The 15,780-nt window shown below is 48.9% G+C and overlaps 1 protein-coding gene across 2 annotated transcripts in view; it reads left to right on the top strand.

The window, feature by feature from the left end:
* Nucleotides 1-15,780, top strand: part of ITPK1 (inositol-tetrakisphosphate 1-kinase) — a 514,297-nt gene that overhangs the window by 445,193 nt on the left and 53,324 nt on the right. For both annotated transcript variants that reach the window (XM_086937700.1, XM_086937701.1), the window contains exon 6: nucleotides 12,159-12,257. In XM_086937700.1, coding sequence (XP_086793826.1) covers nucleotides 12,159-12,257 — 99 coding nt within the window. The remainder of the gene's footprint in view (nucleotides 1-12,158; nucleotides 12,258-15,780) is intronic.

Here is a 15,780-nt window from a genome sequence, read left to right as displayed (position 1 = left end):
ATTGCTTAAACTCTGGCAAATGCGAGACCTATTGCATTGCAAATGCTTGTTCACTGACACCCAAGGGGTGTGACAGTCCATTCATTATGGGAGAGCTCCAGCTGTGGCCGCTCCACCCTCAATACTTCTCAGTTGTATTGTGTTTTGGAGCTATCTTACTGGCTGAACGGAACCTTTGGGAACTGTAGTAGATCCAATCCTGGTTGACCAGCTGAAGGGGATAGGGGTGAGGGGAAGCGCCCTAAATCTTCTGTCTTCCTTTCTTTCGCATAGACAGCAAAGGGTTCAGCTTGGTAGGTTTCTGTCCTCCTCCAAAGAAGTGCAATGTGGGGTTCCTCAGGGCTCGGCCCAGAGTCCCCTGTTATTCAACATCTACGTAACCCCACTTGCCGAAGTAATAAGATCTTTTGGGTATCAAATATTATCTTATGCAGATGATACCCAAGTTATCATCTCCTCCACCTCACCGACCACTGAGGCCGCTTTCAAATTTCGATCTTGTATGGAAGCGGTCTCCAAGTGGATGGTGCGCAACTACCTGAAGCTTAACGGTGAGAAGAATGAGGTCCTAGTCTTTGGAGGAAACCCTGACATCTGGTCCAAGGACTGGTGGCCTCTTTAGGAGACTGTCCCCAACCTACCAACTCGGCCAGGAATCTTGGTGTTCTCTTTGACTCGGCCCTCTCCTTTGAGCTTCAGGTGAACAGAACTGTATCCACCTGCTGTAACACCATCCGCATGCTCAAAAAAATCACCCCCTATTTGTCACTGGACGCCGGCAAGCAGTCTATCGTTGCCCTGGTATCTTCCAGGCTTGATTACTGCAATGCGCTATATGGGGGCATAAACAAGAAAGCCCTCCATCGTCTTCAAATGGTCCAGAACTCTGCTGCCAGGATGGTCTTAAACCTTCCAAAGCTATCATCTGCTACTCAGGCCAGAAAGGACCTCCATTGGCTCCCCATACATTCCAGGATCTCCTTCAAAATTATATGTCTTGCGCACAGAGCCGTGTCCGGCTCTGGCTCCGAAGGCATAAAGGCTCTGATCAGTCCCTACTCCCCCAAGAGAACCATCCGGTCATCCTCAAAAAATCTGTTGTCTGTTCTCAGATTTAAAAAAGCAAAATGGGGAGGAAGAGCTTTTTCCACTCTGGCACCGCAATTGTGGAACAATCTTCCCCCTGAGCTGTCTAACCAACCTTCCCTGAATACGTTTCGGAAGCTCTTGAAGACTTGGCTCTTTTCCCAGGCCTATCACTGAATCTTTAATCGGCTGTCCGTTTTTTGTATCTGTAAATTGTCCAGTCATAGTTTGTTTTAGTCTGCGCCTTGATACCCGTGGGTTAAGTTTGCGCATTATAAATAATCATTCATTCATTCATTCATTCATTCATTCATTCATTCATTCATATAGGAGGTTGGACAACACATGGGCAGAAGTCTTCTGCAGATGGGAGCAATGAGAGCAGAGGTAGCTGAAGAGCTGATTGAAATCTGAATGATTAGCAGGGTAGCGAGCTAGTGACGGGGCTTGCAAAGCCTGCTCACTGGTATGCTGTTGACCAGCTCCCTGGCCTCCTCCAGTATGCGAATGTGCACCCCATAGACATTATCATGCTTTTGAGAATTCGCAAAGTGCTTTAGCAGACCGATGGCCAGTGCGAAGGGCACCAGAGCCGGAATGAAAAACTAGCTCAATTGTGAACCCAAAAAACAGGAAGAAATGCCCTTGTGATTATCACAGTTTTTACATAATGAAAATTGTAACATTTAAATGGTTGCTGACAAAAAAACATAACTTTGTAAATATTACACATTCATAAGAAAAAACGAAATTAACACATGTGCTAAGATAACATTAAGTCAAACAAATTAAACAAGTGTTTGCAAGGCCAGTAGATCTTGCCTTTGGGACCTTTTGGCTTTGCCACATGAGGCAAGGCTGTACAAAGTTGGGGAGTTAGCTAGATGCTTTTTACAAATAATGGTGCATCATCAGCAAAAAAAATTTTTTTTAAATGTTTAAAGCAAAGGCTGCTGGTTCCGTACTCAGCTGGCATGTGCATGCTTGATGACACGTGAATGCTCATGCGTCACAACACATATGTGGATGCAACTTGATTTACTTTTTTTATTTGCCGATCCAAAGTGGCGGACGCATCTTAGATGACTAAAAAAAAAAAACATTTGTAATACAAGGCAAAATAAAAAAAAATAAGAGGGACTAGTAGGTTGGGTGGGGATGTGGGGAAAAGGACTGCATAAGAAAAAGAGCAACACAGAGCACGGGGTGAGAAGAACACGAGAGAGTGAGCAGCATATGAGCGTCCGATCAACACAGAGGACGAGGACAAGGCAAACAAGGACAAGGGCAGAACAGGGGTGAGGGAGAAGCACATGAGGGAGAGAGCAACACTGCACGAGGGCCATTTAGAAGTACACAAGAGAAAGCGGAGCATACATGTGAGAGAGCAACACAGAATGCCTGGGTCATGGGCATTTGGGAGTGGGAAGCACATGAGGGAAAGAGGTGAGAAGCACTTCCATTGTCATGATGCGCATAACCGTAAGGGAAAAAGGTTCACTAAAAGTGAGCAATAGAAGGATACTAGTTAGCCAATCAAAGGGATGGTAGAGGCTATCCTCCGGGAGAGTGACACGCCCATGATGGGGGGACTAGGAATAATATGGAATAAAAAGGCAAGCAAATGAGTGATTGTACATCCATCCAATTTTAAACAATGGGCTACAAGACCCTGTATGTTTACAACAGGTCTTTTGCAACCAGACATTGAGCTGACCTAAAAATGGGGACAAAGTAAGCGGGACAACTCTCAGGAGGAGGTTCAAGTCTGGGAGAGGCAGCAGGGTGAAGAGGACCACCTTCTGTAGTCCTGGGGCTCTTATCGCCCCCTGCTGCCATCCCCAGAACACAAGATCCGTGTTTGAGAAAAGTGGGTGAGTGAGTGGTGGTGGCGCCTCGAAAGGGATGTCACGGCTCCCAGTCTCACCCAGTAGAGATTGGCTAGGGAAGTTATTTGCAGCCGGAAGATGGAAGGGTTCGTCCCCTGCACCCAGCTACCTAATGCGCAGCGCTTCTCATTCAGTGAAGGCACTTGTGATAAGCCACCAAGGTGACTCGGTGAATAGGGTCGTTGGCTTCTGTAAAAGAGACAGCACTTCTGTTATAAAGTACTAAAGTTTTTTGGCCTGGTTCGGTAGAACATTTTCAGCTATCACGAGTGCTTTAAATGGGAAATTAGAAGTGGCGGTACTCGCTAATTAGACTGGGTGGGCAGTTAGTGGCGTGGCGTGGCTGTGAACCAGGCATTTAACAATGGCCACAATTTTTAGGAGTGGATCAGAGGTTGGTGAACTTTGAACTATTCAATCTAACATCGTATAGCCCAACAAAAAGTTAAAGATGTAGCTCTGCCGTCAGGGTGTAGTCTCAATAGTTGTAAACTGTCACCATGAGACCCACATTCTAATCCTTCTTCTTCTGTAATTTGCATGAGAGGGAGTAAGTGCCAGCGTCTCTTTTTTTCAGCTCTGCCACTACATGTGGGCATGTGACAGCGGGCATAGGCACAGACGCATACATTCAAGAAAATTCAAGAACGCATTTGAGGCAGGCTTACTTTTTTTTAACCCCTTGCGTATGGGGCGTATTCCCCGCCTGTGCTGACTCCGCCTTGCGCGGGCGAAGTCATGACGGAACGGTTCCGTCATCAGCACAGCTCAACCGATGCTGATGACGGAACCGTTCTGTCATCAGCATGGAAGGGGTTAAAATACATGTTAAGTTATGTTATATGGGGTTTTATAGCACGTTCAATTACTACTGGAGTATCCTGGCTGCAGTCCTCTTTGTGTTCTGTGTCTCCGCTCACTACCTCCTTACTCAGCCAGGTCAATGAACACTACGCTTCTAACATGTACATTAGAAGACCTGGCAAGCATCAGCTTCTATGTCATACGTGCAGGGCCTAATTTTTGGCAGTTTGATATTGCGCGAATTGGGCCCATGGACATTCCTAGGCTTTAAATGATGATCGGAACATTAGCATTAAAGGTTATCTTTTTAAGTGAGTTGCCCAGAATCACAGGATGATGAGCCGACGTCGGGATTCGAACCTGGTTCGCCAGTTCCACTGTCAGCGGCTCTGGACACATCCTCATTATTGTTGCCGAGCCAATTATAACCTCAATCAATCAATCAATCAATCAAAGCATTTGTATAGCGCACTACTCACCCGGAGGGTCTCAAGGTGCTAGGGGAGGGGGGGTCCGCTACTGCTCGAACAGCCAGGTCTTGAGCTGCTTCCTGAAGGCGAGGTGGTCCTGGGTCAGGCGGAGGTGGGTCGGGAGGGAGTTCCAAGTCTTGGCGGCGAGGTAGGAGAAGGACCTTCCCCCTGTGGTGGCTCTTCGGATGCGGGGGACGGCGGCGAGGGCGTGGCCGGTCGATCGAAGCTGGCGTTTGGGAGCGTAGAAGTTGAGGCGGCTGTTGAGGTATCCTGGGCCTTGGTTGTGCAGGGCTTTGTGTGCGTGGGTGAGGAGACGGAAGGTGATTCGCTTGTTGACCGGGAGCCAGTGCAGGTCTCTGGTGTCCGGAGATGTGGTTGCGACGGGGAATGTCCAGGATGAGTCGTGCTGAGGCGTTCTGGATCCGCTGGAGTCTCTTCTGGAGTTTGGCGGTGGTTCCGGCGTAGAGGGAGTTGCCGTAGTCCAGTCGGCTGGTGACGAGGGCCTGGGTGATCATCTTCCTGGTCTCGGTGGGGATCCACCGGAAGATCTTTCGTAGCATGCATAGGATGTTGAAGCACGACGAGGAGACGGCGTTGACTTGTCTGGTCATGGAGAGGGAGGAGTCCAGGATAAAGCCCAGGCTGCGTGCGTGGTCTGTTGGTTTGGGTGCACTGCCTAGGGCGCGGGGCCACCAGGAGTCGTCCCAGGCGGAGGGTGAAGTTCCCAGGATGAGGACTTCCGTCTTGTCAGAGTTCAGTTTCAGGCGGCTGTTCTTCATCCATTCGGCTACCTCTTTCATCCCTTCGTGTAGGTTGGCTCTGGCGGGGTCGTTGGTGAGGGAGAGGATCAGCTGGGTGTCGTCGGCGTAGGAGATGATGTTGAGGTTGTGCTGGCGTACTATGGCTGCGAGGGGACTCATGTAGACGTTGAAGAGGGTTGGGCTGAGCGAGGAGCCCTGAGGAATGCCGCAGATGACTTCGGTGGCTTCTGATCTGAACGGGGGAAGGCGGACTCTGTGTCCTTCCGGCGAGGAAGGAGATGATCCACTCCAGTGCCTTCTCCTGGATTCCGACGTTGCTGAGGCGCTGTACTAGGGTGTGGTGGCAGACAGTGTCGAAGGCCGCGGAGAGGTCGAGGAGGATGAGGGCCGCTGTTTCTCCGTTGTCGAGCAGGGCTCGGATGTCATCGGTTGCTGCGATCAGGGCGGTCTCGGTGCTGTGGTTGGCCCGGAAGCCAGACTGCGAGAGGTCGAGGGATCCGTTCGTCTCGAGGAAGGCGGCCAGCTGCTTGTTGACGGTCTTCTCGATGACTTTTGCAGGAAACGGGAGCAGCGAGATGGGTCAGTAGTTCTTGAGGTCGGTGGGGTCGGCTGATGGCTTCTTCAGTAGGGCGCTGAGTTCGGCGTGCTTCCAGCTCTCCGGGAAGGTAGCGGTGTTGAAGGAGGTGTTGATGATGTCCCGCAGGTGGGGTGCGATGACAGCGTCGGCCTTGTTGAAGACGTGGTGAGGGCAAGGGTCGGTCGGAGATCCTGAGTGGATGGAGTTCATCGTGCGGATGGTGTCTTCGGTGCTGATCGGGGTTCAGGCGCGGAGGGTGGTGGTGGGGGGCGGCGGTTCGGTTGTGGCGTGCGTCGGTTGAGTGCTGAAGCTGTTGTGTATGTCCGCGATCGTGTTGTGGAAGTAGGAGGCGAGGGAGTTGCAGAGGTCTTGCGAAGGGGTGATGTCGTTGTTTCCGGCGTTGGGGTTGGAGAGCTTTTTAACGATGTTGAAGAGTTCCTTGCTGTTGTGTGCGTTGCTGTCCAGTCGTTCCTTGAATGCAGTTTTCTTGGTGGTGTGGATCAGTTGGTGGTGTTTTCGGGTGGCGAGCTTGAGGGCAGTCATGTTGTCCGGTGTGGGGTCTCTGCGCCAGGCGTTCTCAAGGGCTCTGCAGTTCTTCTTGGAGCACTTGAGTTCGTCGGTGAACCATGGGGCTTTTTTGATGCCGGGTCTGCTAGGCGGGGTCCTCCGAGGGGCGAGGTCGTCTGCGCAGTCGCTGATCCACTTCGTGAGGTTGGTGGCCGCTTGGCTGGGGTTCGTTGCGCTGGTGGGTGGGCTCTTGCTCAGGGAAGTCGCGAGCTGGTCGGCTGTGATCTTGTTCCAGCTTCTGCGTGCAACCTGTTGCTGGTGGTGGTGGATCGTGGTCCTTCTGAAGCTGAAGTGGACGCAGCTGTGGTCCGTCCAGTGGAGTCCGGTGGCGTGGCTGAAGGCGATGTCCTTGCTGGATGAGAAGACTGGGTAGAGTGTGTGTCCAGCGTAGTGGGTGGGGGTGGTCACCAGTTGCTTGAGTCCGATGTTGGCGAGGTTGTCCAGCAGGGTGGTGGTGTTGCGGTCGTTGTTGTTCTCCAGGTGGAAGTTGAGGTCCCCGAGGAGGATGTAGTCAGCGGAGGGGAGGGCATGCGGGCTGACTAAGTCGGTGATGTCCTCGCTGAATTGTGTGCGTGGTCCCGGGGGTCTGTAGATGAGGGTGCCTCTGAGGGTGGTCTTGGGGTTGATGTGGATCTGGAAGTGCAGGTGCTCGGCGGCTGCGAGGGTGTCGTCGGTGTTGGTCGTGATGCGGATGGAGTTCCTGTGGATGATGGCGATGCCTCCTCCTGTCTGGTTGACGCGGTCCCTCCGGATGATCTTGTAGCCATGCGGGATGGCGATGTCGGGCGCTGAGGAGGTGTTCGTCCAGGTTTCCGTGAGGAAGGCGACGTCTGGGGCTGTGGTGTCGAGCAGGTTCCAGAGCTTGACGGCGTGTCTGTGGATGGAGCGGGTGTTGAGCAGGATGCACTTCAGGTGGCTGCTGCGGTTGCTCGTCGAGGTCTTGGGCACTGCTGGAGTGATGCAGCTCCGGATGCAGGTGAACTTGCAGGAGTTGCAGCAGAAGGGTCCGTGGGTGCGTCTCGGGGTGGCTCGGTAGCAACCCGGGAGTCGGCCGGCGTTGAGTGCGTTGAGTTCGGTGGCGGCGTAGGTCCGGCGGGAGGGCTGGTGACTGCGGGAGACAGGGGTCCTGGCACTGGGCGCGGTCCAGGCGCGGACGGGCGCAGACGGGCTTACCTTTGGCGTACCTTCGGCGCTCAGTCGACGCGCCCGCTGCGCGTGCGCACGATTGCCAGTTATGGCGAAGTGCAGGGAGGGAGGAGCAGCTGGGAGGCGGGGAGGGCAGAAGGAAGGGGGCGTTTCCACACTCCCGGCGGGGAGCGGGGCTGGTGGGTGCTGGGAAAAACGGTGCAGGGGGGGTCAACTAAACAAGAAAAACAAAACAAAACAAGCAGCAGGCAAAAACGAAATAAATACAGATTACAGCACAAATTGAAACAGCAGCAGAATGGCAGGAGAGCGACGGCGGGGGGCGTGGCCAGGCGGAGGGGAGGCACAGCGAGGCTCAGAGCAGCGGCAGGAGGGGGGGCACACGCAACAGCTGGTGGCCGTGCGGCGCAGGGGGTGTCCTAAGGATAGGTCACACTCACCTGTGCCGCACGGTCGCCATTTATGGCCAAGTGCAGGGAGGGAGGAGCAGCTGGGAGGCGGGAGCGGGAAGGGCAGAAGGAAGGGGGCGTGTCCACACTTGCGGCGGGGAGCGGGGCGGGTGGGTGCTGGGGAAAACTGCGCAGGGGGTCAACTAAACAACAAAAACAAAACAAGCAGCAGGCAAAAACGAAATAAATACAGATTACAGCACAAATTGAAACAGCAGCAGAATGGCAGGAGAGCAACGAGCGGCGGGGGGCGTGGCCAGGCGGAGGGGAGGCACAGCGAGGCTCAGAGCAGCGGCAGGAGCGGGGGGGCACACGCGACAGCTGGTGGCCGTGCGGCGCGGGGGTGTCCTAAGGATAGGTCACACTCACCTGTGCCGCACGGTCGCCATTTATGGCCAAGTGCAGGGAGGGAGGAGCAGCTGGGAGGCGGGAGCGGGGAGGGCAGAAGGAAGGGGGCGTGTCCACACTCCCGGCGGCGGGGGGCGGGTGGGTCCTAACATTGTAGGAGCTACCCAGCGCAGAAATGCACAACCTATTGCCTGTCAGAGTGGCACATAAACACGCTACATCTGAAAGGGTCATTTTCAGTAGTTTTTGGCGTTGCACGCACCCTTACTTCAGGCCCCTGCTGTTTTTGGGAGTGCCAGTACTCTGCTTGCCCAAAAAAAAGTTCCGGCACTGGGGGGGAAGAAAACTGAAAAGTGCCGGTACTCCGTACCGGTGAGTACCGGCCCATTTAAAGCACTATCACATTAATTACTAACACTAACTGTAGCTAACAGGACACGAACACTGGGGTGTGCAGTAGTGTTTAAACATTGAAAAGACCGAAGTAGTGCGTCAGTGAGTGTTCAAGAGGAGTTTTTTGCTGGCCATTACATTAACCAGAAGGTAGTCACAACCCGCAGTAAGCAGGATAAATAGATGACTTTCTACTGCGATTCGAATTGTACCATCCATGGCCATGTAAGGAATAGTTCCTGGCAGCTAGTCTGGCGGATTAACGTTTCTCAGGCACGTAATTTACTGAGGAGAAGAAATGTTTGTAGTCGGGACGGTTTACGGGTCTGCAGGCTTTGCCATGGCTCTGAAGCTGCAGTCCTGTGTTTTTATTAATGTGCGTGTGAGCCGGGGATGAGGCTAGCAACCCAATGTTGATCTGGCATTGTTGCCAGGCTGGGAGGAACACAGTATAATATAAGCGAGAACATTCGGGAAACAGAAATGCCTAAGAGGGGTACTGTCCCGCCCGAAAATGCACATTGCGGTTTCAAGGGCCGTCCAGTGAATGACGTCACAGTACGTCTGAAAACCCAAGCACACCTAATCGAACCGAGGAACATTCCAGAATGCCCGTTTTTGGTGATGGTTAGTGATGCTGAGCTGGGCTAATAGAACTGTTGTTCTCTACACTGGGTGGCCCCTTAAATGCTAACAACCTCTCGCCAGTACTGGGGGGCGGGGCTGGCTGGCCAGCAAGGTCCATTACATGGTAATGTTCAAAGCTCTTTGCATTATTGCTTCATTAAAGAGCAAGAGTGTCGCCTTTGTGAAATGTTCGAGCACTTTCAAAATAATAAACAGTTCTGTGTAGTGAAGTGGACCAAAATATATGTGACATTAGAAAGTTACAAATAATATTGCTTTTAATACATTGTTATACATTGACTACCTATTTACTGCTCAGTGCTGTCTCAGTTAACTGCAATGTCAATTGAAGTTGATTGGGATAAGTGAGGTGATTGGCTGATTTACCTATACTCTGAGGCAATTCTCCACACCTTTCCCTTGGTTCACCAGTATGAGGCCAGTCATTATTGGGGTGCACTGGGCCCATCACACCTCTTTGTTAACCTTCACCTGAAATGGGGTGCATGACAATTCTGATCGGCTGTGGCTAAAACTATATTCTACTTTAACCAAAATGGTGCTATATCACACTGCCCTAGTAAAGAGACACATATATTATAAAGTTATGGATCTTTTCTGCTCGTGGTTTGATATACTGTAAATCGTTGCTGTCCCATTGAGAAGCTCAAGTATTGACATGCACCCAACACCCGCTACACCGTATTACGTGAGCAGGGCAGTAGAAGGTGGTTCCAGATTGAGGTGGTCTCTTCCTAACTATACAACTACTGCCTAGTATTGCTGTGTAATGACTGACGAGGCGGGCCAGGGCCTGTATACCAACAAGTGGCATACAGGGGGTAATGGCTTCAGCCTGGGAGGGTCTGTGCCAGGTCCCGGAGGTCCCTGGGCATCAATGGCATCACAGGCCTCAGTGTGTCATGGGATCCAATGAGGCTTACTGCCCCTCAAGACCCCAGGCAAGTACTACTGGAAACCGCCTAGGTTGAAAAGTAATGGGCAAATGGTCACAGGTACATTAACACTGATAACAGTGCTGGATGCGAACTTGGAAAACTGGCACTCAGTCAGTCTGCTTTCCTTACATCCTTGTAGGATTGCCCTCACATTGCCACTTGAACTTCACAGATGCAGAGCCGTCCTCCCTCCACACTTACAGCAAACGGCAGCTGCCTCACTTTGCAAAGACAAGGGATATGGGGGCAAAATCAGCACCCAAAAAGAAGACAAGAGACCAGATCCTGTAAACCAGGAACAAACACAAGCTCAGCTGGTGGTGGCATCTAAGTCTAGACCTGAAGAAAAGGTAGGGCTCACTGTGTAGCCACCGCCGTGGGGTCCAGCAGCCTGCCCTCGCACCTCAGGAGCACAGGCAGACTGGCATCCAGCATTTAAACTAATATCCTGTCTACGGTTGGACTGGGACAAAAAATAGACTCTGGTACCAAATAAAAAGTGACTCCGATAACGAATCGGTGGATAAAAAGAGGTCCTCGTTTCCAAATCCTACTAGTTTTAAACTTGAAAAGACCGGTAGCATTGATGTTTTTCAAGGTATAGGAGACTAAATACATTTGTTATTACTGCAAGCATTGCCTGCAGCAAGATCGGAGAAAATAACAGTAAAATCTGGGCCATCAGACCATAAAACAGGCCTACTAACAGCCAAAGCAATACCCATACACTGATCTGTGGGATCAGACCTTGGGGCACGGCCAGATTGCCCTATAAGCCAGTCCATCCCTGATAATTTCTTTCACACCGAAGAAAAGCCCCTCATGACCCCCAATGTGAGGAGATAAAGTGGAGTGCTCTGGTAAGGAGGACACGTGTACCAGCGAAATAAAGGACCTGCTCCTGGCTCTCCGCCTCCTCTAGGTGCAGCCATCAGAATGCCCTTTCGTCCGTTTAGTATTAGTCCCACCAGTCACATTGCCAGGAGACATTGAGCCCACTCCAGCTAGCATAACCTTTAGAATGACTGTGTGGATGTAGGGTGTTAGGGCTTGAATAAAATGGAGTAGGAGCAAAGTAAACGTGCTGTTGGAAACCTGCACACAACAGGCATATTTATAAGCCTAGTGGCTCTGGCTACACGAGGGACGTGCACACAATACACGATGCGGCTCATCACATGCTCGTTCAATACTGGGCTAGAGAATGCTAGTGAGACAGAGTACAGGAAGTATTGTTACTTTAAAAAATGGGAACATGCATCAGAAACGCATCTGAGAATATTATAAATATTAGTAGGTGAGTTTACAGTTTTCCGTTTTATTGTCTAATATTGTGTGCCCAATGATATCCATGCTTTTAAGCATACTACTGTGTCAATCACCATACAGTAGTAAAAGCATTTGTTTACATCCTGTACATGGCTAGAATGCTTGTGCTTTATGGGCAGTCCACAGCTGATCTTTTTTTTAAGGTACTCAGGATGGGGATTTAGGACTGGATTGAGGGGAAGATTGGCCAATGGTCCTTAACCTATTGCATCTGCACCAGGGTTGCTCACACCAAGTGTATCGTTTTATTGTGTGTGTGGGGGGGGATGGTGTGCTCAGCCCTGGTGGTATCTTTCCAGTACTTCAATATCCTTATTCGCCGAGTGGTCCTGTGACTAGTCTGTTTGATTATTGTCCCAATAGTGTGACGTTTATTTTAGCGATATGTGTTAGTGTAAATAAAAAATAGCTATGCCTTGTAATTCTATCTGTGTTGTATTTACCCAGAATGCTGTGCTGGTCTGCATCCACAGACTAGTGCCCAAAGATTACTTTAGACTGTTGACTGTGCAATTATAATCATAGTAGTACTTGCTGAAGCAAAAATGCCACATAGTGTACTCCCTAGGTCATAATCCCACAGCGCAAACCAAGAGTAAATGTATCCTTTGGGTTCTACTTGCCTTGCTGCTTACCTTGCAGCCCCTGCCATTAGGGAGCAAATCGTAAGTTGCCTTGCCCAAGGTTGCCTCCATTGTTGGAAGTTGTGGACATCACATGCTCAGCATCCCTTTTGTACCTTGTGTCTTACAGACCAGAGGATATGCTCCCCGCCCTTCATTGAGATGATGCACGAACGAGGAGAGGACGCCCTGCAAGTGATTGAGAAGAGTGGCCTGGCGTTTCCATTCAGTATGTACCACGTAATCCTCTGAACACAAAGTTGGGTTTGTGCTGAACGTTTGGTGTGCGTCCTGGGAAATGTATAAAGCAACAATCCCATATATCCTAGCCGCCAACAAGCAAAATCACCACAATGAGACCAAGATGAACCACACACACGTTCCTCCTTGAACTTAGTCAGTTTATGGTGAAAATAGCATTTTGGATTTCACCTTTGTCTAGCAAGGTCAGTGACATCATTTGAATCCTTTTGTGACAGGGGACACCATGCACGTTTAGACCCTAGATACCATGCAACTATTGACCAAATAAATGTGCCATTTTGAATTTTCTTAAAGATGTTTTTCTTGAAATCTGGAACCTGAGGATGACCGTAATTAAAAACAGACACAAACACGCAGTTACTGAAACCAGCAAAAACTAAAGTTCTGTCTACTTTTCCAAATTCAGTGGAGCAATTGTTCAAATCAGTGATTGCCATCAATAGCATTGCAGTAGCACGTTTTTCCTGTAGAAACCCTTATTAGCCGACCATGTTACCAGTAGATAAAATAAACAGTATTAATATGTGGGCGTCCCTTAAATGAGCAACATTTTGTATTTTTAGCTCATTGTGCCACAGCGGAATTGGATTCCCAGTGAGGCACTGGTGCTTCTGAATTTCTCGTTATCCTGTAAAAATAGTACCAATGGTCTGACAGCCGTATTACAACTACGGCTTTCGGACCTCCAGGGGACCACTGCAACCTCCAGGGAACATGTCCCTGGTTGTGGCGCGGCAGTCAGAGGCGAGCAATATGTTGGTGGTGCCGCTGTGGCACTGTCAAGCATATTACAAGTTTTCCTCACCACCAGGATTTCATGGCAGTGTTCACACCATAACACGAAAGATGATGGACGGAATGTTGCACAATGGCAAAACATTCACCCCCAGTCACAGATCTGGGTTTAATCCATCGTTATTTTGCTCACCAAGCCACCCCAGTACAGACATGGCCATATGCAAATCTGTCTTGACCCTGTGCCTCATGGGAACAGTCCAGCCCGAACTGCCAAGCCATGTCTTCCCTGGACCAGAATCAAGCATCCTAGGGCCGGTTTCTGGCTATCAACCATCTTCAGCCAGGATAGCTTGTCCACACCATGAAATTCTGGCTAAGAGGAAACAGCCTGTTGCCTCTGGGTCCTTGTGTGCATGCAGGGGGCACATGGTGTGCCCTCCCTGTGTGCATGCACTCCCTTTCCTGCATGTCGTGAACTAGCAGTAGATTCCTGCAGGAAAAGGCTTTAGCGTTCCCATCAATATATCTAAATCTCTGTCCCTCTTCTATCCCTCTGCTACCCTTCTCAATCCAAATAACTGACTAACATGTCCATCGCTCAAATTACTTTCATACTTCACTATACTAATTCAACACTAATCCTTTATGGGTTCTAGAGTAGCGTGCTACTCGCCGAAAAAGCGATTTGACGCCTTGTATGGGGTAGTAAGCGCTGTATAAATGCAATTACAATACAATGAGTGAAAAGCCACTTTAAATGTGGAAAGTTTTGCATGCTTTTCTAATGGCTTCGAGTAGCACATAATTGATGCTTCTGGTCACACCTCCTAACTCAACCTAGACAGTGTTTTGTAATTCAAATCCACCCCATGAACTGCCATTTTCTTGATGGTGGGTACTTTGGAGACCTCTTCAGAATGTTGGTTGAATTAATTACCAAAATATTAATCAAGCAGGATTTAAACTTCTGGGCGCAGGGTTCACCTGCTAATTAATTAAATCTACCTGTATTACATAGATGTACTGGGGTTGTGGCAGTGACTTGAGTGTCCTACACAAAGCCACAACCTTATTTGTTTTCAGACTAGATATAGCACGGCCTTCTACAATCTTAAACAGTGTATCCATTGTTGAGCCGTACTCTAGCGTTCAACTTCTGCCATAATACAATGAGTTGGGGACAATGTACAATCCGTAACTCGACGAATCCCCAGATTCAGTTACTTCATTTTAAAGAATGCAACATAAAAGAACTGCAATTGTTAACTGAGAATCATGAAAGCACTGGCCAATATATCGAATGCATGAAAAAAGAAAGTCATTTAACAGATTGCTATCCTGCTGAGATTTCATTATAGGACAGGTATTGACTAAATAGTACATTGAGTGTGCAAGATCAGCAGAAAAACCTCCATGGACATATCCGAAAGATTGCGTAGTGCTCAAATTTAAAACATGTAAGCTGTATCCAACTGCATGTTCAAACAGGTAGCATTTGTGGGAACTCAAATTTGCATCTGAGGCTGCGTGCTTTAAAATTGTTGCAGAAATCAGATCTCATGTATTTGTTTGTTTCCCCAGCTTAATGTTCTGAGCTCTTATTGTGATTGCCAAGTTTATGGAAAGGGAGCTGACTCAATTTAAATTCCAAGCCATGAGTGACGAATGTCCAGTATGAGATGCCTGAAGTTTGGTTTTATCTCAACTAATATGTATTTAAAGGTTATAACATGCATAGCTGCTTGCCTGATGCCAGTGGCCATGCAAACTTTTTAAATAAAGAAATAAGTTTTAAAAGTTGAAAAATGTATAAATAAAATTGTTACAGAAATCCATCTCAAAAGGGGAGATGGTGGTATGTACTGCACTATTCTGCCCTTATCTAATATTTCTAAAACTGAGTTAAGGATGCTCAACCCCCAAATTTACTTCGGCGTCTTAGAAGTTATACGTTCAAACACACACCGAGGAAACAAAACGTTACACCCCTTAACGAACAGTATTGTTTGGTGAAATCACTCACAATTTATATATAGAACAAAGGTTCACAAATCTATATGGTATGTAGAAAAACAATGTATTGAGGTCGGATAACAAAACGTTTCACATTGTGAGTGCTTCCAACCATCATTATTTTTGTTATTTTAAACTATGCAGTGTCAAAGCTTTATATATTTATGACATTGGCTTAGAAAAAAAGATAGGACAAATTCTTGTGGTCTAACTTACAAATGAGAACAAAAATCATTAGTCAACGTGGATTTTTATTGGATGTGCCGCCAGAGTGACATCATAGAAAATTGTCGTGTCCTGCATTTAGAAAACCCAGTATATCCAATTGACTCCAATTCACTCGATCTGGTTGGGTCAACATATATTAGATTCCTTTACACCTACTTTCAATGCTGGAGAGTTGTGATACTTTACCAGAGCTGACACTTCTCTAGAACACTAGTCTTCCTCGGCTACTGCCCCAAACCACTCTGCGTGACAGGCATTCATCATAGCCTGCTCAGTAAAAGAATTGCCTGCATGGCTATCAATGCTTTTTTGTGTCAGTGAACCATGGTCAAAGGAACTTTGATACTCCTCAAATACCATATCCCACAAAAGGCTTTCCACATTCTCTTTGGCAACCAAGAGTAAAAAAAAAAAGCAGTGGCCTCTGTTGAAGCTTGGGACTAATTTACTGACTTGAGCCGTGTACCCTGCGAGGGAGTTGACAGGAGTGCCTCAAAGGAGTGTATTTA

The sequence above is a fragment of the Lissotriton vulgaris genome, chromosome 9 (assembly GCF_964263255.1).
Source record: "Lissotriton vulgaris chromosome 9, aLisVul1.2, whole genome shotgun sequence".
NCBI classification, from domain to species: domain Eukaryota; kingdom Metazoa; phylum Chordata; class Amphibia; order Caudata; family Salamandridae; genus Lissotriton; species Lissotriton vulgaris.
Note: the sequence above shows the minus strand (reverse complement) of the source record. Positions and strands in the feature narration are given on the sequence as shown.